Raw genomic sequence first — 27,525 nt, 5'->3', positions numbered from 1 at the left:
TTGAAGAGTCATGATACGTGTAATCTACTCTTAACAAATTCAATAATAGAAAATAATAACAGGAATATAATATGCATGCTATATGTAAGATATCTAAACAAGGATAATGTGATAAAATGTTAATGGATGAATTTAGGTGAAGAAAATATGAGATTTCTTGCAACTTTTCTAAGGATTTAAAAATAATGGATGAATCTAGGCAAAGAATATATCAGATTTCTTGCAACTTATCTAAGGATCTAAATTATTTTTTCCAAAATAAAAAACTTAATTAAATTTTTAACTCTGGTTTAAATATCAGAAAGTCAATCTCAGGATTATGATGGCATTTAGTGGCAAAAACATATTATTCAGCAATATTGAGAAAACTACCAGTAGAAATTTTTTTTAAAAAAGAAAGTAAATTGTGAAGATGATCTATATATCTTTTACAAAATACTTTTAAAATACACACAATAGGGATATCACTGATATAATCCTGAAGAAATGTGGTTGATCAAATGGTGGAAGGAGAAATCACATAGAAGCAGCTTTGGACTTGTTGTTTGAAGACATGAATTCTACTCTTCTACCAATATTTACTTGTCTTTCCCGATGGCTCCACGATAAACAATTCGCCTACCAATGCAGGAGACACAGAAATGGGAGTTCGATCCCTGGGTTGGGAAGATCCCCTAGAGGAGGGAAATGGCAACCGTCTCCAGTATTCTTGCCTGAAAAATCTCATGGACAGAGGAGCCTGGCGGGTTACAGTCCATGGAGTTGCAAAGAGTTGGATACAACTGAGCAATGACCAACCAATACCAGCTATGTATCCTTGAATAATAAAACTCTTTAAGCTATAGCTCACTTGTTTAATTTTGGATATCACTTCACAACGTAGTTGGGAAGATCAAATGAAATAAAAGCGTGTGTTAATTCACTAAGTAATATTAAGAGTACTATATAAGTGTAACCTAATTTAAAAAAACAACAACTGTAACTATCTTCCTTTATTGCCCCTAAAATTTTTTCATATAATCCATATAGTAGTTGACATCACCTCTGAGGTAGGTTCAAAACCTCTTCTTTCCCTCTGAAAGAATTCTAGTCCAGTGAGAAGCAAGGCCCACAGGACTGAATATTTTGAGGGGAAGCCAGGGGTTTCATACCACACAATCCAGAGCATACAACAGCCATCAACCTTCTGCCCAAAGGCGTCCTCTCTGGTCCTTCTTTCTGGATCAGTGTGGGCTGGTCAGTCTTTATTCCGCTAAGCCCCTTGTTAGGTGAAGATCGTGGACTCTTAGTTGCAACATGTGGGATCAGTTCCCTGACCAGGGATGGAACCCAGACCCCCTAAGTTGGAAGTATGGAGTCTTAGCCACTGGACCACCAGGGAAGTCCCTAGGCTGGTCATTCTTTGTCTCTGGCTTCTCTCTGACTTCCCCCTCCTCCCCCATTCTTTCCTTTACATAGAAGAGTTTAATCCTCCCAAGCATTTATTTCCTTAAGGGACCCTCCAGTACCAGCATTCGCCCCACCTCTGGAGGCAGCAGAGAATTATTTTTTTTGAAAAAAGCGTTTTTTACTTGCATACATAAATTATGGAATGCTGATCTGCCCTTGTGCCAAAGCCAAGACAGACTCCTAGGGTGTGTAGAAGTCGGCAGTCAGAAAGGCGCTATCTTCCGGGGCTCACCCCAGCACGCGCAGGGCTGAGAAACACACTACGTCCCACCCAATAGGGCATTTCCCGCCGGAAGCTGCGAGGAACCGGAAGCGGGCGGAAACCGGAAACGGCGTGAAACCGGAAGTGGGCAGGCGCGACTCCCTCTGGAGAGACGGAGCGCCTTTAGCTCCGCCCCGCTCCTTGCGGGGGAAGAGGTGAAAGGTCAGCCCTGCGAGTTATACAATATGGCGCTAGCAGTGCGCCTCCGGCGCCTTCTCCCTGTGGGACATAGCGCCGCCCGGGGACTTCGACTTCCGGCAGGTGCTGCCGGCAGCCGGGGGAGGCGCGTTCCGTGGCGACTTGGCGCCTCTGAGATACCTTCGCCGCCCAAGTTCCCCCGCTTTCCGCCCCCAGCGACCGCTCTCCGGCGGCGCCGACCTTCTTGAGGCCCGGGGGCCCCGCGTCGCCTCAGGGTGTGTGGGGAGCTGAGGAAGGAGCTGGGGCTGTGCGCCTGGAGCACTCCCATGACCGCGAGGATGCAGGTCCTCCCCTTTGCGCAGGCCTGCTTTCCTCTCTGAAAAGCGGGGTCGGAGGAGCAGCGAGGGTCCGGGAGAACCTGATCCGGCCGGGCTCTCCTGTGTGAATCCCTGGGGGACAGTGGTGAAAAAGGCCTCGACCGCCGTGAGACGCTTTTCACTTTGAGCCGTGGCCCGATCCGGTGACGGCACCGGAGCCTGTCAGTCTGTCGGACCTGGGAAAGCTTGCGGTGTGATTCTGAAAATTCCTGCGACTCAGACTTTTTTGCTATGTAGGTTTAAAATGGCAACCCACTCCAGTGTTCTTGCCTGGAGAATCCCAGGGACGGGGGAGCCTGGTGGGCTTCTGTCTATGGGGTCACACAGAGTCGGACACGACTGAAGTGACTTAGCAGCAGCAGCAGCAGGTTTAAAAAATTATTTTCGAGTTTCTTGCTTCATATGCATTATGTTAAGGAGGATGTTGGGATGGATGGTCATCCCAGTTTTGGCATTTTTGTTAGACTTATTGGTCTTGGTTTATGTAATCTCTGAAACAGGGTGGAAGGGTGAGGTTGCGCTTTGGGTATGTATCGTTTGAACTAGAGGCTTCATTATTTTAAACACACATTTTTGACTGCCTGCTATGTTCAGAGTTCTGGGGTGAGGGAGGGATAAATGACCATAAGGATGGATCCCTTTCCTTGGAAGAGCTTATAGCCACATGGGTTGATGTTTCATGATGTGAACAGAGGAATGGGAGGAGTATTCAGTTCAGTTCAGCCGCTCAGTCGTGTCCGACTCTCCGCGACCCCATGAACCACAGCACGCCAGGCCTCCCTGTCCATCACCAACTCCCGGAGTTCACTCAAACTCGTGTCCATCAAGTCGGTGATGCCATCCAGCCATCTCATTCTCTGTCGTCCCCTTCTCCTCCAGCCCCCAATTCCTCCCAACATCAAAGTCTTTTCCAGTGAGTCAACTCGTCCCATGAGGTGGCCAAACTATTGCAGTTTCAGCTTTAGCATCAGTCCCTCCAATGAACACCCAGGACTGATCTCCTTTAGAATGGACTGGTTGGATCTCCTTGCAGTCCAAGGGACTCTCAAGAGTCTTCTCCAACACCACAGTTCAAAAGCATCAATTCTTCGGCGCTCAGCTTTCTTCACAGTCCAACTCTCACATCCATACATGACCACTGGAAAAACCATTGCCTTGACTAGACGGACCTTGATTGGCAAAGTAATGTCTCTGCTTTTTAACATACTATCTAGGTTGGTCATAACTTTCCTTCCAAGGAGTAAGCATCTTTTAATTTCATGGCTGCAATCAGCATCTGCAGTGATTTTGGAGCCCCCAAAATAAAGTCTGACACTGTTTCCACTGTTTCCCCATCTAATCCCATGCAGTGATGGGACCAGATGCCTTGATCTTCGTTTTCTGACTGTTGAGCTTCTAGCCAACCTTTTCACTCTCCTCTTTCACTTTCATCAAGAGGCCTTTGAGTTCCTCTTCACTTTCTGCCATAAGGGTAGTGTCATCTGCATATCTGAGGTTATTGATATTTCTCCCGGCAATCTTGATTCCAGCTTGTGCTTCTTCCAGCCCAGCGTTCCTCATGATGAACTCTGCATATAAGTTAAATAAGCAGGGTGACAATATACAACCTTGACATACTCCTTTTCCTATTTGGAACCAGTCTGTTGTACCTGTTGGCTGTCTGTAAATCTTTGGAAAAATGTCTGTTCAGATCCTCTGCTCATTTTTTTTTTTTTTAATGGATGATTTCTTTTTTGTTTTGCTGTTGCATTGTATGTGTTCTTAATATATTTTAGTTACTAACCCCCTACCAGATATATGATTTGCAAATATTTTTTTCCCTTTCACTAGGTTGCCTTTTCATTTTGTTCATTGTTTCCTTTGCTGTGCAGAAGTTTTTTTAGTTTGATGAAATCCCACTTACTTTTTTTTTTTTGCTTTTGTTGTCTTAGTTTTTGGTGTCAGATTCAGTTATGGCCAAAATCAGTGTCATGGAGCTTATCTTTATGTTTCTTTCTAGGAGTTTCATGGTTTCAGATCTTAAAATGAAGTCTTTAATTCATTTTGAGCTCATCCCTGTGTATGGAGTAAGGAAGTGGTCCAGTTTCATTCCTTTCCATGTGGTTGTCCAGTTTTCCCAACACCATGGAGACTGTCCTTGCCCCATTATATATTATTGCCAGTAATTAACCGGAAACATAGGCATGGGGTTATTTCCAGGCTTTCAATTCTGTTTCATTGGTCTATGTATTTGTTTTTTAAGTGAATACCATACTAGTTTGATCACTAATTTAGTTTGAAATCAGGAAGCATGATGCCTTTGGTTTGCTCTTTTTTTCTCTAGATTGTTTTCGCTATTTGGGATTTTTTATAATTCATACAAATTTTAGGATTGTTTGTTCTATTTCTTTGAAAAACACCATTGGAATTTTGATAGGGGTTTTATTAAACCTGCAGATTGCTTTGGGTGGGATAGGCCTTTTAACGATATTAATTCCTCTAAACCATGAACGTGGAATGTCTTTCCATTATGCTCTCTTAAGTTTCTTTCATCAGTGCCTTATAGTTTGTAGTGTACAAGTCTTTCACCTGCTTGGTTAAATTTATTCCTAGGTATTATTCTCTTTGGTGTAATCATAAATGGGATTGTTTTAAGTTCTCTTTTTGATAGTTTTTTATTAGTATATAAAAACAACATATTCTTGTATATTGATTTTGTATGCTACAACTTTACTGAATGTATATGTTATTTCTAATAGATTTTTGGTGGAGTCTTTAGGGTTTTCTGTGTGTACTATTATGTCATCTGCAGATACTGACAGTTTTACTTCTTTTTTTTTCTTGCCTAATTGTTCTGGCTGGAACTTTCAACTCTATACTGAATAAAAGTGGCAAGAGAGGGCATCCTTTTCTTGTTTCTCATGTTAGAGAAAAAACTTCTGACTTAACGATTCACCGTAATGTTGACTATGAGCTTGTCATTTATGGCTTTTATTACATTGAAGTACATTCCCTCTGTTCCCACTTTGTTCAGAATTTTATCTTAAATAGATACTGTATTTTGTCAAATGCTTTTTCTGCATCTATTGATGATCATACAATTTTTGGCATTCATTTTGTTAATGTGGTATATCAGATTGATTTGCAGATGTTACCTTGTATCCTTAAAATAAATCCAATTTGATCTTGGCTTGTGATCTTTTAAGGTATTGTTGAATTTCATTTTCCAATTTTGTTGAAGATTCTTGCATCTTTGTTCATCAGGAATATTGGCTTGTACTTTATTTTTCTTTTAACGTTCTTGTTTGTCTTTGGTATTATGGTAATGCTAGCCTCATAAAAAGAGTTTGGCAGTTTTTCCTTTTCAGCTTTTGAAAGAATTTGAGAAGGATTGGTATTCATTCCTTAAATGTTTGATAGAATTCACCAGTGAATCTGTCTAGTCCTAGGCTGTTCTTCGTTGAGAGGCTTTTGATTACTGACTGCTGCTGCTGCTGCTGCTAAGTCACTTCAGTCGTGTCCGACTCTGTGTGACCCCATAGACGGAAGCCCACCAGGGTCCCCCGTCCCCGGGATTCTCCAGGCAAGAACACTGGAGTGGGTTGCCATTTCCTTCTCCAATGTGTGAAAGTGAAAAGTGAAAGTGAAGTCGCTAAGTCGTGTCCGACCCTTAGCGACCCCACAGACTGCAGCCCACCAGGCTCCTCCATCCATGGGATTTTTCTAGGCAAGAGTACTGGAGTAAGTTGTCTTACATGGTCTGTTCAAACTTTTTTTTTATGAAACAGTCTTGACAAGTGTTTGCTGGCAGAATTGATCTGTTTCTTCTAGATTCAGTTGCTGGCGTGTGATTTTCATCGTGACCTCTTACGGCGCTTGCACTTCTGCTGTATCAGTTGTGGGGCTTCCGCTTTCACTTACCATTTCATTTATTTGAGTCATCGCTCTTTTACTTGGTGAATCTAGATAAATGTTTGTCTATTTTGTGTACCTTAAAAAAAAAACAACACATGTCTTTATTCTATTGATCTTTTCTATGGTCTTGTTAGTCTATTTCATTTGCTTGCCCTTGGATCTTAGTTATTTCCTTTCATGAATTTTTGGTTTAGATTTTTAATGTGGGCATTTATCAAGTTTCTCTTGTTTTCTTCTTTAAAACATTGGTTGTTCATTAGCGTAATGTTTGATCCTCACATATATGTGAATTTTCTTCTTTTCTTGTAATTGACTTCCAGATTCATACCTTTGTGGTTAGAAAAAATGATTGATGTGATTTTAATCTTCATAAAATTATTAAGACTTATTTTGTGACCTAACATTATGATCTGTCCTGGAGAATGTTCCATGTATGCTTGTATATTTTGTTGCTCTGGGATGGAATGTTTTATGTATACCCATTATATCTATCTGGTTAAACATGCTGTTTAAGTGCAATGTTTCCCTGTTGATTTTCTTTCTGGATGATCTATCCAGTGATGAAAGTGGGGGTATTGAATTTCCTTACTATTATTGTACTTGCCGTCTATTTCCCTCTTCAGGTTTGTTGATATTTGCTTTATATATATAGGTCCTCATGTGTTGCTTGCATAAGTCTTTACAAATGTTGTATTGTCTTGTGGAATTGAGCCCTTTATTGTTATGTGATGACATTCTTTATTTCTTATTCCAGTCTTTATCTTAATGTCTATTTTGACGGACATAGATATAGCTACCCTAACTTTCTTTTGGTTTCTATTTTCAGGGAATATTTCTTCCATCTCTTTGTTTTCAGTCTTTGTGTGTCCTGAATTATTTAGGCACCATGTAGTTGACCCTGTTTTTTTTTTTTTTTTTTAACTGTTTGCTGAAAGTTGTATTTTTGTTTTAGGTTAGAAGGATTCATTAACAAAAGAAACCATTCATCACACACACAATAAACAATTTCAATATTTAGTAGAGGATTATTTGACTTAATTTCAATATACAGTCATTAAAAGAAAAGAAGTAGAAATAATAGAGAAAAATAACAGCATATGCACCACCATTGGGCCAAACAATATCCAGATTTAAACAGTGCCGGAAAGTCCCTTGTTAACAGCAGTCTGGAGGCCCAGTTGGGAAAAGCTCCTGGGTGGTGCGTCCATCCCATGGGTGAGACTTCAGATTGCAGCTCTGGGGACTCCTGCTTATATTCCCAGGTTGCAAACTGATACCATCACCAGTTTGCATGCAGTAATGCAACTTTTTTTTTAACTTTTACAATGCTGTTTCACTTTGTGAGTCATAGGTTTTTGTTAGAGCCCGGAGGGTTAGCCAGGCCTCCTTGGATTCAAGAATTCCAAGACCCACTCCCTTTCTTATCTAAAGTGCTGCGTAACTTACTGTGCTTGCAGGAAAGCATGGAATCCGAGCAGTGTCCAGGCAGGTCATAAGCAGGTCAGAGGTCTGCTCTGCTGCTTCTGAAGCCGAAAATAAAAAATTGACAAGGTTAAAAAAAAAAAAATTCCTAACAGTCTATTCAGCCACTCTCTGTCTTTTGATTGGGGAATATGGTCTATTTAATTTTAAACTAATTATTGATAGCTATGGCTCAGACAGGCTTCCCAGGTGGCTCTAGTGGTAAAAAAAAAACCTGCCTGCCAATGCAGGAGACGTTAGAGATATGGGTTGGATCCCTGGGTCAGGAAGATCTGGAGGAGGGCATGGCAACCCACTCCAGTATTCTTGCTTGAAGAATCCTCATTGACAGAAGAGTGTGGCAGGCTACAGTCCATACGGTCACATAGAATCGGACATGACTGAAGTGACTTAGCATGCACGCATACATGGTTTAGACAGTAAAGAATCTGCCTGCAGTGCAGGAGACCTGGGTTTGATCTGTGTGTTGGGAGGATCCCCTGGAGAAGGAAATGGCAACCCACTCCAGAATGCTTGCCTGGAGAGTCCCATGGACCGAATTCCAGTAACATGGCATGCTACAGTCTATGGGATTGTAAGGAGTCAGATGTGATTCAGTGACTAACTCTTATTTGTTGCCATTTTCTTAAATTTTTTTTTTAGTTGTTTTGTAATTCCTTTGTTTTTTCTTTTGTTGTCTTCTTTGTGATTTATTTTTTGAAATAGAATGCTTATATTCCTTTATCTTTCTCTTTGGTGTATCTCCTGTAGGTTTTTGCCCTGTGGTTACCATGAGGCTTACATAAAGCTGTTAGAGCTTTAACAGCCTGTCTTAAGTTGATAGTAGCTAAGGTTTGAATGGTCTCTAAAGCTGTAAGTTTTTGCTGCTCCCCTCTCCCACGTTTTATGTTTTTGATATCACAATACATTTCTTTTTATCTTTTGTGTTTGTTAACAAATTATTGTACTTATTGTTACTACTTTTGTCTTTTAAATTTCATACTAGCCTTATAAGCAATTAACTCCCCATCTTTACTACATTTCATTTTCTGAATTTTCATATATATGAGATTTATACTTTCATGTGTTTTCCTGTTATTCATCAGCACTTTTTCATTTCAAATTAAGTCCCTTTAAGGTTTCTTGTAAGACCATTCTAGTGATGATAAATTTCTTTAAGTTTCGCTTGTCTGGAAAACTGTAAATCTTTGCCTCGGTTCTAAAGGGCAACTTTCTAGGTGGAGTGTTCTTATTTGGCAGTTTTTCCCTTCAGCATTTTGAATATATTCTATCTCCCTTTGGCCTGTAGAGTTTCTGCTGAAGTACCTGCCTATAAATCTGGTGGGGCGGGGTCGGGGAACCCCTTGGGTGTAAACGGTTGCTTCTCTTGTGCTGCTTTTAAAGTCTCCTGCTTGTTGTGTCACTTTCGTTTTCATGTGTCTTGCTGTGGATCTCTTTGGATTCTTTTTTTTTTTTTATTGCCTGGGCTTCCTGGATCTGGATGCTTGTTGTCTTCTCTAGGTAAAGGAATTTTTCAGCCACTATTTATTCAAATAAGTTTTATGCCCCTTCTCCTTCTGGGACACCTATAATACAAAGATTGGGGTGGATTCATGTCAATGTATGGCAAAACCAACCAATATAATATTGTAAAATAGCCTCCAATAAAAAAAATAAAATAAAAAATAAAGGCACTGTGATATATGGCAGCAAAAAAAAAAAAAATACAAAGATTGGTCTGCTTGATGTTGTCCCTTAAGTCCCTTAAGTTATCTTCACTCCTGTATTCTTTTTTTTCCCTTTGTGCTTCTCTAATTAGATGAGTTCCATTGCCCTGCCTTTGAGTTCGCTAATACCTTCTTCCATTCTTCCAGCCTACTGTTGAAGCCCTCTGTTGTATTTTTCAGTTTAGTTATTGTATTCTTCAGACCTGTGATTTCTGTTTGCTACTTTCTTATATTTTCTTTTACTTTGTTGAGATTCTGACCTTGTTCATCTGTTTTTCCCCTGAGCTCAGTGAGCATCTTTGTTTCTTATTTTGTACACTGTCAGATAAATCCCTGCTTTCCGTTTTATTAAGGTCTTTTTTTGAGGCCTTACAATTGGAGAGGATTACAGCTGGTCCTTATATGTGTGTTTAATTAGCAACCTTCCTCTTAGGCCTAGCTTTGAAGATAAACTAATAGGTCTCTGTCACAGAAAGGCTGGAAGTGCAGTCTATTTTCTCTGTACGATAAATCCTCTACATATGAGCAAACTCCATTCTGAGAGCACATTCGTAAATCCAGTTTGTTCCTAAGTCCAACAAAGTTAGCCTAGGTATCTAACTAGCACAGTATTGTACTGTGTTGGCTGTGTAGTACTATCCTGTAATAGGTTTATAATACTTTTCGCACAAATAATACATTAAAAAGTCATCAAAAAAAATCTGTAATCTTATAGTATTTTACCTTGAAAAGTACAGTAGTACAGTACCAACGCTGGCATATGGGGGCTGGCATTGAGTGAACAGGCAAGAAGAATTCCTGACTGGAGGAGGGAGAAAAGGTAGACGATAGTAGAGCTAATAGGAGCAGAAGAGATTAAGAAGAGGTGGCAAGAACACACAGAAGAACTATACAACAAAGCTCTTAATTACAGAGATAACCACAATGGTGTGATCACTCTCCTAGAGCCAAACATTGTGGAGTGTGAAGTCGAGTGGGCCTTAAGAAGCATTGCTGTGAACAAAGCTAGTGGAGGTGGTGGATTTCCAGCTGACCTATTTCAAATCCTAAAAGATGATGCTTTTAGAGTGCTGCACTCAATATGCCAGCAAATTTGGAAAAGTCAGCAGTGGCCACAGGACTGGAAAAGGTCCGTTTTCATTCCAGTCCTAAAGAAGGTCATTGCCAAAGAATGTTCAAACTACTGCGCACATGCATTCATTTCGCATGCAAGCAGGGTCATGCTCAAAGTCTTTCAAGCCAGGATTCAACAGTATATGAACCAAGAACTTCCAGATGTGCAGGCTGGATTTGGAAAAGGCAGAGGAATGAGAGATTGAATGGCCAACATTCGTTGGATCATAGATAAAGCAAGAGAGTTGCAGAAAGACATCTACTTCTGCTTCATCGACTACACTAAAGCCTTTGACTGTGTGGATCACAACAAACTGTGGAAAATTCTTAGAGAGATAGTAATAACAGACCACCTTATCTGCCTCCTGAGAAACTTGTGTGCAGGTCAAGAAGCAACAGTTAGAACCTGACATGGAACAACAGAATGGTTCCAAATTGGGAAGGAGTAGTACATCAAGGCTTTATATTGTTGCTGTGCTTATTTAACTCACATGCAGAGTACAACATGGGAAATGCCGGGCTGGATAAAGCACAAGCTGGGATCAAGATTGCCGGGAGAAAATATCTGTAACCTTAGCTATGCAGAGGACACCACCTTTTCGGCAAAGCAGAGAGGAACTAAAGAGCCTCTTGATGGAGGTGAAAGAGGAGAGTGAAAAAGCTGACTTAAGACTCCACATTAATAAAATAAAGATCATGGCATCTGGTTTGATCACTTCATGGCAAATAGATGGGGAAACAATGGAAACAGTGACAGACTTTATTTTCCGGGGCTGCAAAAATCACCATCTTTTCCACAGATGGTGACTGCAGCCATGAAATTAAAAGACACTTGCTCCTCGGAAGAAAAGATGTGACAAACCCAGACAGCATATGAAAAGCAAGACATTACTTTGCCGACAGAGGTCCATATAATCAAAGCTATGGTTTTTTCCAGTAGTCATGAATGGATGTGAGAGTTGGACCATAAAGAAGGCAGAGCACCAAAGAATTGATGCTTTTGAACTGTGGTGTTGGAGAAGACTCTTGAGAGTCCCTTGGACTGCAAGGAGTTCAAACCAGTCAATCCTAAAGGAAATCAATTCTGGCTATTCATTGGAAGGAGTGATGCTAATCCAATACTTTGACCACCTATGCAAAGAGCTGACTCGTTAGAAAAGACCCTGATGCAGGAAAGATTGAAGGCAGGAGAAGGGGACGACAGAGGACGAGATGGTTGGATGGCATCACTGACTCAGTGGACATGAACTTGAGCGTGCTCTGGGGGATGGTGGAGGACAGGGAAGCCTCCTGTGCTGCGGCCCTTGGGTTCGCAAAGACTCAGACGCGACTGACTGACTCAACAATCAAGTAGAGCCGAAGGGTCATCAGCAAAGGGGACGGAGGAGAAGTTGCGATATCACTCACACCTGTTGTTGATGGCATAGGTTCTGGTTCCCTGCTGGATTCTGTTCTATCTACCCTCTTGATAAAACGATCCAGTGCTGTCTGAGTAGTAGGTCTTTTATTTCTCATCATAGATGACACGATAGCACTGGACTGCGTTCCGATGGCTCCTGCACCCTTTGTGTACTGCTCTGTGTTCAGGTCCTATGCCTCAGAAACTAGCAGTGCCTCTTCAAATAAAAGGCCCTTGCGTTTCCTGCAACGTGAGTCTCTGTGGTTCTTTAGTTGCTTCTTTCACTTGTCTCTCTCCATCCACTCCCATCAGATCACCATTAGTGAGCCCCTCACACTGCGCAGCCATGAGTTCAGTTAAGTCGTCCTTTTCCAGACCTAGCTCCAGCTTCTTGCTCAGGGTCACTAAGTTGCTGAAGACCTCTTTGGATTCCTCATCCCCTTTGTCAAACCCAAAAAAATTGTGAACAAACTGTGGGCTTGTTTCAAGCCTCATTCATGATGACGGCCATAACCTCACACCAAGCAGAGTCAATGTTTTTCATGCCTTGTAGATGTTATGGTCCTTTCAAAATTGTCACAAGGTTGTTCCTGATTCGATAAAGTATGCTGCTGCTGCTGCTAAGTCACTTCAGTCGTGTCCGACTCTGTGTGACCCCATAGACGGAAGCCCACCAGGCTCCCCCGTCCCTGGGATTCTCCAGGCAAGAACACTGGAGTGGGTTGCCATTTCCTTCTCCAATGTGTGAAAGTGGAAAGTGAAAAGTGAAAGTGAAGTCGCTCAGCCGTGTCCGACCCCCAGCGACCCCACGGACCGCAGCCCACCAGGCTCCTCCATCCATGGGATTCTCCAGGCAATAGTACTGACATGAATGATATTTCTTGAAAGTCACTCTTAACTGCCTAGTCTATGGATTGGATGAGCAATGAAGTATTTTGTGGCAGGTGCAGTACTTGGGATGAAAGTCGTCCGTGATTAGGGTGTGACATTGAGCACTGTTGAGCGGCAAGACATTGTTGAATGGGGCATCCTTCTCCAAGCAGTATTTCTCTACCTCCAGGATAGAGTGGTGGAAAAACAAGTCCTGGAACATGGCCTGTGTAAGCCAAGTTTTGGGGTTACTCTTCCACGCAACAGCAAGAGAGCCCTTGGCTATGTTTTCAAGGGCTCTTGGGCTCTCTGAATGATAAACTAAGGAAGGCTTCAGCTTCATGTCGCCTAAACATTGCCACTGAACAACAGAGTTAGCCTGTCCTTTGTTGCTGTATAGCCTGGCATCATTTTTCCTCCATACTGATGTAACTTCAGTTTGGCATCTTCTCAAGTACAGGCTTGTCTCATCCACATTAAAAACCTGCTTGAGTAAATACGTACCTTCACCAATAATTTCTCAAAGCATTTCACGAAATTCCTGGACAGCTACTCTATCTGCACTCACTGCCTTGCCACTTACTTTTACGTTGTGAAATTTGGCTCTAGCCTTGAACTGATGAAACCAGCCATGGCTGGCATTGAGAGATGCGTCCTCTGATTCTTCGCTGTGTTTCTGCTTTGAGTCTTCATAAAGGGTTTTAGCTTTCTCTTGGATTAGTGTTAAGCTTAGTGGAACTCAAGGCTGATGCTGATCCTGCATCCACAAACCAAGCAGTGTGTCCGTCTTCTCCGTCCCTCTTCTGCACTCCTTTGGTGTTACTGTTGGCATCATCGACAGCAGACCTCAAGCGTTCGGTGACCTTGCCCTTGCTCTTTAGAATCCTGCTGCTGCTTTAAAACCGTGTGGAACGAGTCATGTTTTAAGAACAGGGATGTCGCCCATCTTTTCTCCTTGCTCCGCTCTCTCAATTATTTTCACTTTGGTTTCCATCGTTACTGTTTCTTAGCAGCGCCAGCTACTTGACGGCCACTTTTACGCTTGCTTCCAAGCATCCTGGGCTTGAAATAAAGACACCGTACTACTGTGCTCCACACTGGACAGTGAAGTGCACGAAAGCACAGCCACCTGTAGAAATGCACGCCGGTGAGAGTGCACACTAGATCCGTGAGCTCACTGAGGCGATGAGGGTGAGAACGCACGTTCGCGTCTTTGAAAGTTTGCTCCTTGAAGGTTCGCATATGGAGGACGCAACTGTACTGTGCCCTGGGCGTTAGGGAGGCCAGCCACCGTACAACTGCTTTTCTGTTTGTTACAGGCCTGTGAAACTTCTGAACCTAAGCCTCACTGGCCGTCAGCGTCCAGAGAACCAGGAGTGTCCCCTGGTGGTAGCTGCGCAAATGGGAGCACCGGGTGAAAGTGTTGGCCGACTCTTTGTGACCTCTGGGACTGCAGCCCGCCAGACTCAACTGTGCATGGGGATTCTCCGGGCAGAACACTGGAATGGGTTGTCATTGCCTTCTCCAGGGGATCTTCCTGACCCAGGGATAGAACTAGGGTCTCCTGTACTGCAGGCAGACCCTTTGCTGTCTGAGTCACCAGTGAAGGTGAAGCCGCTTGGTCATGTCCAGCTCTTCGCGAACCCATACATTGTGGACTACCAGGCTCCTCTGTCCATGGGATTTTACAGGCAAGAGTACTGGAGTGGGTGGCCATTTCCTTTTCCAGGGGGTCTTCCTGACCTGGGGATTGAACCCGGGTCTCGCGCGTTTCAGGCAGAAGCTTTACATCTGAGCCTCCAGGGAAGCCCTTTCAGTATGCACAGGGTCTTGGGGGAGACACTGGTTACCTGCAGCATGGCCACGGGAGAGTGCCGTGACATGCCCACCCTCCGAGTCCTCTGAAGTGATTACTCCAGGCCCCTAGACACGTTTGACATGCCTGCTCCTCAGGCTGAAGTTTTAGTGTAAGCCCGTAGGACTCTTTCACAGAAAGGCTGACTGCCTCCGTGCTGGACTCTGGGGTAGGTGAGTTTGCGTGAGCCCTTAACACTGCTTCTCGGTTTGCTGTGGCCTTGTGCGTGTCTAGACCCGAGCTCCACTGCTTTTCAAAGCGGGATGCTTTGGGCGCTCATGTCTCAGGTGGAGGTCTTTTGAGTCGGGGTGCCCACTGTGGGGCTCAGACCCTCATTCCTCAGGGAGAAGCTCAGGTTGTGAGCGGCCTCCCTCCTCAGCAAAACTGGTTTGTGGGAAACTTTGTCTCAGTCGTTCCTGCCTGTTGGAAGTGGGTTTTGTTCCTTTGCCCGATATGGAGGGGTCACTCAGCTAGTTTGGGCCTTCTTTTCAGAGGAAGAAACCTTTTCTTTCTTTACTAAATGCAGCTGTAGGTTTGGTGTGTCTGTGTGGGAGGTGTGTTTAGCATCCTCCTAGGTTGCCATCTTGAACTAGGACCCAGTAGGGACCATTTTCAAGGCTGCTTACCACAACTAAATTCTGAAAACCTGTAGACCATGTTAAGTATTTATTTTATTCTGAAGGTTATAGGAAACTATGAAAGAGTTTTAAACAGAGAATTCATAAGCTCAGATTTGAATTAAAAAATAACTGTCCAGTGTCAAGAGTAGGTAGGCTAGCGTGGATGCTGGAGACTAAATAAAAGATCACCTCTAGAGGACGAGTATGCTGTGGTGGTTTGAAGTTTAGTGGTAACGAGGAAATGGAAATGAGTGATGCCGTAAAAGGATGTCAGTAATGGGCACTTTGTGTACCTAAAAGAAGCGTTGATGAGGGAGCTCAAAGGAGGAAGCCACGGAGGATTCTCCGCGTTCTGTCTCCTCCAGTGGTGTGGATGGTGGTGCTGTTTCCTGGGGCAGAACCAAAGGGAACAGTTTAAGTGCAGCGTTCAAGAGGAGGAGGAGGAGCTGGCTGGAAGTTAGGAGAAAAAAGCAGGAGATGAAGGTGACACATTCTTTCTATCACTAATGGGTCTGTAGTTTTTAATTCCTTCTGGCTGGAAAACAGTATAATCAGTGTTGAAGAAAAGACATGTCTAAGAGATAAGTCAAGAAACACCTGGAGTAACAGGCAAATTTGGCCTTGGAGCATGAAATGAAGCAGGGCAAAGGCTAATAGAGTTTTGTCAAGAGAATGCACTGGTCATAGCAAACACCCTCTTCCAACAACACAAGAGAAGACTCTACACATGGACGTCACCAGATGGTCAACACCGAAATCAGATTGATTATATTCTTTGCAACCAAAGATGGAGAAGCTGTATACAGTTAGCGAAAACAAGACCAGGAGCTGACTGTGGCTCAGATCATGAACTCCTTATTGCCAAATTCAGACTTAAATTGAAGAAAGTAGGGAAAACCACTAGACCATTCAGATATGACCTCAATCAAATCCGTTATGATTATACAGTGGAAGTGAGAAATAGATTTAAGGGACTAGATCTGATTGATAGAGTGCCTGATGAACTCTGGACGGAGGTTCGTGACATTGTACAGGAGACAGGGACCAAGACCATCCCCATGGAAAAGAAATGCAAAAGAGCGAAATGGCTGTCTGAGGAGGCCTTACAAATAGCTGTGAAAAGAAGAGAAGCGAAAAGCAAAGGAGAAAAGGAAAGATACAAGCATCTGAATGCAGAGTTCCAAAGAATAGCAAGGAGAGATAAGAAAGACTTCCTCAGTGATCAATGCAAAGAAATAGAGGAAAACAACAGAATAGGAAAAACAAGAGACCTCTTCAAGAAAATTAGAGATTCCAAGGGAACATTTCATGCAAAGATGGACTCAATAAAGGACAGAAATGGTATGGACCTAACAGAAGCAGAAGATATTAAGAAGAGGTGGCAGGAATACACAGAAGAACTGTACAAAAAAGATCTTCACGACCAAGATAGTCACGATAACGTGATCACTGACCTAGAGCCAGACATCTTGGAATGTGAAGTCAAGTGGGCCTTAGAAAGCATCACTACTAACAAAGCTAGTGGTGGTGATGGAATTCCAGTTGAGCTATTTCAAGCCTTGAAAGATGATGCTGTGAAAGTGCTGCACTCAATATGCCAGCAGATTTGGAAAACTCAGCAGTGGCCACAGGACTGGAAGAGGTCAGTCTTCATTCCAATCCCAAAGAAAGGCAATGCCAAAGAATGCTCAAACTACCGCACAATTGCACTCATCTCACACGCTAGCAAAGTCATGCTCAAAATTCTCCAAGCCAGGCTTCAGCAATATGTAAACCGTGAACTCCCAGACGTTCAAGCAGGTTTTAGAAAAGGCAGAGGCACCAGAGATCAAATTGCCAACATCCGCTGGATCATGGAGAAAGCAAGAGAGTTTCAGAAACACATCTATTTCTGCTTCATTGACTATGCCAAAGCCTTTGACTGTGTGGATCACAATAAACTGTGGAACATTCTGAAAGAGATGGGAATCCCAGACCACCTGACCTGCCTCTTGAGAAACCTGTATGCAGGTCAGGAAGCAACAGTTAGAACTGGACATGGAACAACAGACTGGTTCCAAATAGGAAAAGGTGTACGTCAAGGTTGTATATTGTCACCTTGCTTATTTAACTTATATGCAGAGTACATCATGAGGAACGCTGGGCTGGAAGAAGCACAAGCTGGAATCAAGATTGCCGGGAGAAATATCAATAACCTCAGATATGCAGATGACACTACCCTTATGGCAGAAAGTGAAGAGGAACTCAAAAGCCTCTTGATGAAAGTGAAAGAGGAGAGTGAAAAGGTTGGCTTGAAGCTCAACATTCAGAAAACAAAGATCATGGCATCTGGTCCCATCACTTCATGGGAAATAGATGGAAAAACAGTGGAAACAGTGTCAGACTTTATTTTTTTGGGCTCCAAAATCACTGCAGATGCTGAATGCAGCCATGAAATTAAAAGACGCTTGCTCCTTGGAAGGAAAGTTATGACCAACCTTGATAGTATATTAAAAAGTAGAGACATTACTTTGCCAACCAAGGTCCGTCTAGTCAAGGCAATGGTTTTTCCCGTGGTCATGTATGGATGTGAGAGTTGGACTGTGAAGAAAGCCGATCGCTGAAGAATTGATGCTTTTGAACTGTGGTGTTGGAGAAGACTCTTGAGAGTCCCTTATACTGCAAGGAGATCCAACCAGTCCATTCTAAAGGAGATCAATCCTGGATGTTCATTGGAGGGACTGATGCTAAAGCTGAAGCTGCAATACTTTGGCCACCTCATGCGACAAGTTGACTCACTGGAAAAGACTCTGATGCTGGGAAAGCTTGGGGGCGGGAGGAGAAGGGGACGACGGAGAATGAGATGGCTGGATGGCATCACCGACTCTGTGGACATGAGTTTGAGTGTACTCCGGGAGTTGGTGATGGACAGGGAGGCCTGGCGTGCTGTGATTCATGGGGTCGCGGAGAGTCGGACACGACTGAGCGACTGAACTGAACTGAACTGAAGAGATCACTGGCTTCTTTTGTTCACCATTTTTTTTTCAACACATGTATTTCAGAATTCACTGTATGAAAGACATTGTGTTGAGTAATGCCTAATGTTTGAGGTGAAATGGCAAATTCTAGCTGAGACATTCTCACAAGTTGTTAGCAGCTCACAGGTGTCACAAAGTTCTGATTCTTTCAGTTGACTATTTGAGTTCTAGAAACATGATTTTTGTTTACTTTCCCAGACGTGAGCAGAGAGCTCTTTCATCTTAACCAAACTGATGTCAAAATTCCACTGGTCAGCTGTCACGTCATTAAAGCAGAAGAAGGAATAGAAATGTCAGCTGCCCAACAGTGTTTTTTCTCCCCTCTGAGAAAGCCAGGGTATTATTCACTGAGCATCGTGTCAGCAGGGGCATCAGACACCTTAAATATATAGTTTCCTCAAGCTGTAAAAATCTGTGCAATCTTTTCTTCTATGTGATACACCTGTCAGAACAATAGGTGAAACTTGGGGGCTTTCTGAAAAAGCTTAGTCTTTCTCCTCTCCTCTCTGTGCCACCATCACCATGCCCACCCCCACCCCCATCTGCTGTGCTCCTCCCGCATCTTGCTTCTCTTTGGTAACTATGAGTAAACTCAGAACATTCAATGAAGGAAATGTGACCGTGTCAAATTTGGGTTTACTGCTTTGCTGTTGGTTTGTTTTGAATCCGGTTGTATTTGGTATCTTGGATATTCAAGCTCAAGAAAATAAAGCACTCAGCAAACTGTAGTATGTTGGATTCCTCATTCTTACCCTAGATACTTAGGAGAAGCTAAAATATGGTTCCAGTTTGAGTTGTGAGAGAAAGTTTTGTTTTGTTTTTTACAACTTGAAAAACTGTAAGCATGGAATTGCCGTTTACCAAGAAGGGGAAAACTGAGTGGAGTGAGTCTGAGGGAACGGTAACTGGCTGGTACTTGAGATGCCTGTTACGCTTGATGTGGATGTAGGTGTTGTTTGGGCAGCTGGATATGTGATGCTGAAGTTAAGAGGAGACCTCTTGGCTTCGTTAAATTTGCATGTTTTGGCGTGTTGATGGCATTTAAAGCCATGAAACAAAATGAAATCACTGAAATGATAGGAATAGAGGAGCGAAGCTCTGGGGTTTGGTGCAGGACACCCCTGGGCAGTGAGATTTCGGAGATGAGGAACCAGCAAAAGAGAAGGAGCAGCCTTTGAACAGAGTGAATTCAAGAGAGCAGTACTCCTAAAGCCGGTGGGGAGCGTGCCACAGGTGAGAGGGCACAGCCAGTCCTCAAGAAACGGGGGCTGGATGCCTTAGACGTGCGGGGCCAGCCCTGGTGGGCCGGGGCTCAGGGATCCGCCTTCTGGTGCTGTGGACACGGGTTCGATACCCGGCTGGGGACTGAGATCCCACCTGCTGCAGGGCAGCTAAGCCTGTGAGCCGCACCTCGAGAGAAGACTGGCACCACAACAGGAGGTCCCCGTGCTGCAGCTGAGACCCAGAGCCACCAGGGAGCGTGTAGAGATGTAAGCGACGTGGGCGACTTGGGGGACTGGCATGCGCTCATTCTCCTTTGTGGGGTGCTTTTACGGGTTTATATACATCCTTCACATAGGATGCACGGTACACATGCGCCGTTTCTATGTCAGTTATTTCTCAATAAGTGAAGTCACTCAGTCGTGTGTGACTCTTTGCAACCCCATGGACTGTCCATGGGATTTTCCAGGCTAGATTGCTGGATTCGGTTGCCGTTTCCTTCTCCAGGAGATCTTCCTGACCCAGGGCCTGAACCCGGGTCTCCCACCTCAATGCAGCAGATGCTTTCCCGTCTGAGCCACCAGGGAAGTCCAATTTCTCAATAAAGCAACATTTAAAAAATTTCTTATATTAAATATTCATTTATTGTTTGTTTTTTTTTTAAAGGAAGGCGTGAACAGCTGTCAAATGCTTTTGATAGATCAAGTAAAATGAGAATTTTCTAGGAAATAGCACCCTTGGTTGCCTTAACCAGAATACTGTCAGTGGAGTTGTGGGTTTAAAAGTAGGATTTGTATGAGCTCAAGAGAGAGTGGGAAGAGAGGACGTAGAGACAGAGCTCCAGACAACTTTTTAAGAGTTTTGCTGAAAAGAGACTTTGAAAAATGAGATTGAAGGGAGATCTGAAGTCAAAAGGAAGCTTTGTGTTTTGTTTTTAAGAAGGGAGCAGTTACAGCTTACAAAGGTAGGAGAACTTGTTTTTATATAGATGCTAATAAATTGACAGAAAGGAAAAAAACAGATGCTATGTGAAAGGAAAAGTGTCATGGGAAAAGAGAAGAATTTCTGTAGTGACATCCATATATTCCTTTGCCATTGGTCTTGAGAATTCTGCCTATAATTATGACAATGAATTTCTAAATCTGTTTGGATATGCTTTTTATTTTATTCATTGTTTATTTTAAAACTTCATGGGTCACTTTTGAAGACAGCTTTATTTAAAGCCATGTATGTTATTTATATATAATTGCCGTATTTGATATTCTTCATCTTGTTTATTCTTAAGGTTGATACTGATTATATACTGGTGTCTCTTATTTTGTTTCAAGAAATTATAATATCCTTGCTTCTTCAAATAGAATGTAGATCTTCCAATCTAGCATTTACCAACATAACTGAGATTGTTACATCAAGCTACCATCATTAGCTGCTAAGAATCTTTTCTTAACAAGATATGCTCTCTCTATAAAGTAGCTATGTGAAATAGTTTTACAGAAGAATTTGACAAAGTAAAAATTTTGTCAAAGTAAAATTATTTTTGTCAAAGTAAATTTTGCACTTTAATACTCTTAGGATTGATTGCTTTGAGGGTGGGATAAAACTTTGCTTGTGGTAGCAGTTTCTTCAAATTTTCTGTTTCATAACCCTGATCATAATTCTTTCCATAGGTGATGGGAAACTCAGGAACTTTCAAAAGAAGTCTTTTATTTTCTGCCCTGTCTTACTTGGGTTTTGAAACTTATCAAGTCATTTCCCAAGCTGTTGTGGTTCATGCCGCAGCCAAAGGTAAGCCTAAGCTGAACATCGGAAATACTTAGAGTTATTTGTATTTGTTATATTTTGTTAATAACTTTCTATGTTTGAATAGATAATGCAACTAACATGTTATAGGCTAGACTATTTTCTGCTTTTCTCTACTTGTCAGTCTGATATATATATATATATATTCCCTGGTGGCTCAGATAAAGAGCCTGCAATGCAGGAGACCCAGGTTCTGTCCCTGAGTTGGGAAGACCCCTGGAGAAGAGAATGGCAACCCACTCCAGTATTCTTGCCTGGAGAATCCCATGGACAGCGGAGCCTGGTGGGCTACAGTCCATGGGGTTGCAAAAAGTTGGACACAACTGTGCAACTAACAGTTTCACTTTTCACTTTCGTGTGTGTGTGTGTGTGTGTGTATCTCTGTACACAGTGTGCAACTAACAGTTTCACTTTTCACTTTCGTGTGTGTGTGTGTGTGTGTGTATCTCTGTACACAGTAGAGCCTGGAGAAGGAAATGGCAACCCACTCCAGTATTACTGCTTGGAGAATCCCATGGACAGCGGAGCCTGGTGGGCTGCAGTCCCTGGAGTCTCAGTTGGACACGACTGAGCATGCACAGCAGCAGCAATAATAAAGGCTCTGTGTGGAAGGTAAGGGTGTCATAAATTCCTCACAGGGAATTACTTTTTTCATTATTTAAACAGTGTCATGTTTAGCTAGTGCTGGAGTAAGTTTTCTAATTATTAGTTTTGAAGGTTTTAATAAATCACTTATGTGTGATAGCTTCATACTTCTCCTACACTTCACATTTCAATTGTTCAGAGTTTCTCATCTTTCTCTGTAGGTGACTTCTGTATCTGATTTCTTTTGCTTCTGTGTAAAAGTGTCTGTGTGTCTTAGAATTATTGCCAGCTGGCTTGGGAAGACTTACTTTATTGTGTCTTTTTTCTTTTATAGTCTTCAAAATTGAAGAAATCCTTGAACAAGCAGACTACTTATATGAAAGTGGAGAAACAGAAAAACTTTACCAGTTGCTAACCCAGTACAAGGAAAGGTGAGTTATGTATCATAGGCCCAGGTTGCTGTTGACTGAAATTTTCTGTTATTTAATAATTAAAATATTCTCGGTGCTTGCAGTTTTTATAGTTTTTAAAAGTTTTTACTTCAGAGTAATATTTCTTAGAGCTTAATTTATAGTATGATTTTTTTCTTATGTTAAGTGACTCAAAAGAGCTGCATATATTTCATTGACTTAGAAAAGGTGGTTCTACTTACTCATTCTAGGTAATGTTGACATATTTTTTCTTTTTGTTGCTTTGTTTTGAATACAAGATAGTCATTGAATAGATGTTTGTCTTCTTATCTATGTCGTATGTTTCTCATTTCTTCTGAGTTAATTTCTTATTGCTATAAGATTTGAATGAACTAGGATTTTTTTGTCACCTTGTGTATCCTTGTAAAGCACAGTCTCAGAAACTAAAAATACCTCTTTTTTCTATTTTTAATATTAGCATGCATGCTTAGTCCAGCACATTAATGCATACTCATTTTGTGGGGGAGAGTGGAGATGGAAAGAGGAGATTCAGCCCAATGAAATAAGTCAAATCAGGCTAAGTGGCATTTCCAGGTCATTGATCTGCCTCATCTACTGAACTAAAAATATTGAGCCATTTTCAACCAACTTTCTTAGATTTCCCCAAACCAGTTTTCCCCAGAAGACCCATCAATTTCACTTCCTAAGTATATGTAGGATCCAACTTTTCCTTTCCATCATCCCCTCAGTAACCTGAGGTGGTTGGCTTGGCATTTTATAGTCACTTCAGTAATCACAGCATAAGCTGTGAGGTGGTGGTGGTTCTGTGGCCCAGTCGTGTCCGACTCTTGCTGACCCTGTGGACTGTAGCCCGCTAGGCTCCTCTGTCATGGGATTCTCCAGACAGGAACACTGGAGGGGGTTGCCATCTTCCCGACCCAGGGGTGGAACCCACGTCTGCTGCATCGCAGGCGGTTCTTTACCACCGAGCCACCAGGGAAGCTGTCAGGAGGCTATTCTATGTTCACTGGATTATAGATACACTGTTGCTGCTTACCCTCCGTTTCTCTTTTTAATGATTCTTTCTTTACATTTTATTCTGATTTAAGTATTTACCTGTCTCTGGCTGAGCCCGGCCTTCATTGCTGCACGCAGGCTGTCTCCAGGCCTTTACCACTGCACGCGGGCTGTCTCCGGGCCTTTACCGCTGCACGCGGGCTGTCTCTGGGCCTTTACTGCTGCACGCGGGCTGTCTCCGGGCCTTCATCGCTGCATGTGAGCTCTCTCTGGTTGCCGAGAGCGGGGCGGCTCTCGTCAATGTGTGCAGGCTGCTGTCTGCCGTGGCTCCTCCAGGTGTGTGCGCTTCGCTGCTCCACGGCATGTGGGATCTTCCGGAACCACTGATCAAATCCATGTGCCCTGCATTGGCAGGGGGTTTCTTAACCCTTGGACCACCAGGGAAGTCCCTACCTTTAGTTTCACTCAATTTTATGTGAATACTGTTTTTGTTAAGAAAAGTATAATGTAGTAGGTTTAAAGAGAAACGTTTAATAAAAGAAATCTTTATTAAAATGGCTTCCCAGGTGGCACAGTGGTAAAACATCCATCTGCCGATACAGGAGACACAAGAGACGTGGGTTTGATCACTGGTCCGGGGAGATCCCTGGAGGAGGAAATGGCAACCCACTCCAGTGTTCTTGCCTGGAAAATTCCAGGGACAGAGGAGCCTGGCAAAACTATAGTTCATGGGATAACAAAGAGTTGGACGTGACTGAGCAACTGAACATGCACGCACAATTTTTATTAAATGTTTTATTATCTGTTTTATTTGTTAGACATTTCAGTCTTATATAATTATATTTAAATGGCAGTTCATCAAGGAGTCCAAAGTCCTTGCTTTAAATATTCCATGCATCACAGTATGGGTGACACATTCAAAGACAGTATTTATTTTGAGATTACATTATATTTAATCGTTCATTCATTAACAGGTTTTTATCATATATATTTTTGTATGCCAGGTACTGTATTTGGAGCTATGGATACAGCATGTTGCTTTATAGAGCATAACCCTGTCTATAAATTAATATATTTTATAGTACTGTCTGAATGAGTTAGTGAGTTTTCTGAAGCATGTTGCCCCTGAACTCAAACATCAAGTTATATGTTGAATTTTGTAGGGAAATTGTTCAGAGAATTCAAATATAAAGATATTTTCTAAGGAAGTTAGTATTTTAGATATTACAGGTAACTTAATGTTTGTATGTAATGTTGGCTATCTTGGAGGAAATTTTAGCACATACAGATTTGTGTGATAGAAAATAATAAATTTACCATTATGAATTATGGATTTCGATATTGTGTTGCTTGCTATTTCCTCACTGACCATGTGTATTCATTAGTGATATGACCTATAACCATGAAAATGTGAGCTAAAATGGTTGTTGTTTTATATTTATTTCACATCAGTGAAGATGCAGAGTTACTGTGGCGTTTGGCACGAGCATCACGTGATGTAGCTCAACTTAGTGGAACCTCAGAAGAGGAGAAAAAGTTCTTGGTATATGAAGCCCTAGAGTATGCAAAAAGGGCACTAGAGAAAAATGAATCAAGTTTTGCAGCCCATAAGGTGAGGTGCTTACAGTAATGGAACCGATACCGTGTATTGAAATGGACATTGGTCTACCCTTACCTGTTACATATAACTTACATAGGAAAGAAATAGCTCTCTTTCAAAGAAGTAGGGAAGAAATTCATTTTTATAAACTTTTTTTCAAAAAGAAGTAGTATTTTTCTTTGTGTTCTTGAACGTCTATTCTGGCTTCATTAGTGTGCTTGGTAAATTACTTTTGTGACGGCATATTTTAAACTGAAGCATTAGTGGTTCCATCAGCTACCTCTGCCTTTAGTTCTGGTTGTAAAAACACGGGACTAATGTTCTCTCATTTTCCTCACATTTTACTCGTTTTATGTGGAGATAGGAGTATAGCAGCTGGACAGCAGAGACCTAGTGTAACTTTTTACATATGACGCCACGAGCCTCTGGATTTTGTGACTGGTTTAGAATAATCTTTTCAATGGACACGGTGGGGAGGCCAAGGGACATTATTGATATTTTGGATTCAGTTCAGTTCAGTTCAGTTGCTTAGTCGTGTCCGATTCTTTGTGACCCCATGAATCACAGCACGCCAGGCCTCCCTGTCCATCACCATCTCCGGGAGTACACTCAAACTCATGTCCACAGAGTCGGTGATGCCATCCAGCCATCTTATTCTCTGTCGTCCCCTTCTCCCGCCCGCAGTCCTTCCCAGCATCAGAGTCTTTTCCAGTGATTAGGACCTTACTTTACCGTATCAGACTGTCCCCAGGGGAGCCCCCAAGTCATTGTGACAGCCAAATTCTGTCTTCACGCATTTCCAAATGCTCCCTCTAGGGGGTGGTTCCATCCACCCTGACCCCCAGCACCACCATTTCTTGTTTATATTAAGAATAAAACACAGACCCTTTAAATTTGTTAAAACTTGTTTTATGGCCCAGAATATGGTCCATATTTGTAAATGTTCTTTTTGCACACGGAAGGTATATTTATTCAGCTGTTGTGCGTATGTCATACGTGTTGTTCCGGTCAGGTTGTTTTACACGTGGTCGTGTGTGTGTGTTGATGCTGCTTCTCGGTTCATCCCACTCTCTCCTTCCCCTCTGTGTCCATAAGTCTATTCTCTACATCTGCATCTCCTTTCCTTCCCTGCAAATAGGTTCATCAATACCAGTTTTCTAGATTCTATATATATGGGTTAATATACTATATTTGCTTTTCTCTTTCTGACTTACTGTACTCTGTATAACAGGTTTCAGGTTCATCCACCTCACTAGAACTGACTCAAATTTGTTCTTTTTTATGGTTGAGTAATATTCCATTGTATATATGTACCACATATTTATCCATTCATCTGTCGATGGACATCTGGGTTGCTTCCATGTCCTAGCTGTTGTAAATAGTGCTACTGTGAACATTGGGATACATGTGTCTTTTTCAATTATGGTTTCCTCAGAGTATATGCCCAGTAGTGGGATTGCTGGGTCATACAGTCGTTTTATTCCTAGTTTTCAAGAAAGCTCCATACTGTTCTCCATAGTGGCTATATCAACATACATTCCCACCAGCAGTGCAAGAGGGTTCCCTTTTCTCCACACCCTCTCCAGCATTTATTGTTTGATGATGGCTGTTCTGACTGGTGTGAGGTGATATACCTCATTGTAGTTTTGATTTACATTTCTCATCCTGAATCTGTGACTTTCCACAGCACCTAGGTTTATGAAGCTTGGCTATTTGGTTTCAGTTCTTAGAGAAGAAACTCAGATTGTCTCAGTTCGGTTTTGTTGTCCAGCTATGGGCATGAGGAAGAGTCACGATTGACAAATATGGCCATTATTGCTATAACAATATGGCTGTGAAATAAGAGACAGTTCCCAGAAAATAGGTTGAGAAAATAAAATGATAATCATTAAATTGAACATTTTTCTAAATTTATATTCATACCATAAATATGAATCATCATATCCCCATTGTGTTGGTAGCTTTCTTAGATATTCACTAACCTCTATCTTATATTATAGTTCTCTATAAACATGTCCTAACTTAAGTTCCTTAAGGGCTATGTCTACTTTTTCTTTGTATATTCTAGTATATTTAATACAGGTTTTGTGCTCAGCTTTTTGTTAAATGAGAATAACTACTGAGGAATTACAACCTGGTATTGAATGGGATATTATTGAATATTAGTAATCTTACACCTGTTTTTCTTCTGTTTTTAGTGGTATGCAATCTGTATTAGTGATGTTGGAGATTATGAAGGAATCAAGGCTAAAATTGCAAATGCCTACATTATCAAGGAGCATTTTGAGGTACTGAGGGACTTCAAAAGTCATTAGTTTTCTGAATAGATTTCTGTTTCACTTATTTCTTGCTGTATAGCAAACTACCTAAAGCTTAGTGGCCTAAAACAATGACAAATTTCTCAGAATTCTGTGGATTAACTGTGCACAGTGGTGCTTCCATTCTGCTCGTTGTGGCTGAGGTCATTTAAAGGGCCCCCTTCACCTGGACCCTCAACTCGGACAGGAATGGACAGGATGCCCTCTCACGTGTGACATTTCTTCTCTGCTTTTCTGCTCATCGTTTATTAGTGTAGCCCACGCTTCTCTGTAGCGTAGTCACTGCTTCCAAGAGTGAGCATGCCAGGGAAAGTTCCGCTGTGCAGATGTTTATCAAGCATGTTTGCGTCACACTAGTAATAACCTGTCGACCTAAACAAGTCACTTGGCCA

General features: G+C 42.1%; 1 protein-coding gene across 5 annotated transcripts in view; it reads left to right on the top strand.

The window, feature by feature from the left end:
• The first annotated feature begins 1,879 nt into the window (after window positions 1-1,879).
• RMDN1 (regulator of microtubule dynamics 1) overlaps window positions 1,880-27,525 on the top strand; it is a 35,823-nt gene continuing 10,177 nt past the window's right edge. The window contains exons 1-5 of one of the 5 annotated variants that reach the window (XM_055431919.2): window positions 1,880-2,025; window positions 21,071-21,188; window positions 22,123-22,219; window positions 24,668-24,827; window positions 27,014-27,103. In XM_055431919.2, coding sequence (XP_055287894.2) covers window positions 1,897-2,025; window positions 21,071-21,188; window positions 22,123-22,219; window positions 24,668-24,827; window positions 27,014-27,103 — 594 coding nt within the window. In that variant the 5' untranslated portion in view covers window positions 1,880-1,896. Of the gene's footprint in view, window positions 2,026-2,067; window positions 2,460-13,597; window positions 14,382-18,128; window positions 19,673-21,070; window positions 21,189-22,122; window positions 22,220-24,667; window positions 24,828-27,013; window positions 27,104-27,525 lie in introns of those variants that run through there. The other 4 variants (XM_055431923.2, XM_088844654.1, XM_088844655.1 and 1 more) reach the window with 4 other exon arrangements.

Source organism: Moschus berezovskii, chromosome 16 (genome assembly GCF_049115385.1).
Source record: "Moschus berezovskii isolate FMDL1 chromosome 16, NW_MosBer_1.0, whole genome shotgun sequence".
Lineage (NCBI taxonomy): Eukaryota > Metazoa > Chordata > Mammalia > Artiodactyla > Moschidae > Moschus > Moschus berezovskii.
The sequence above is the reverse complement of the archived record's forward strand: the minus strand, read 5'-3'. Positions and strand labels throughout refer to the sequence as shown.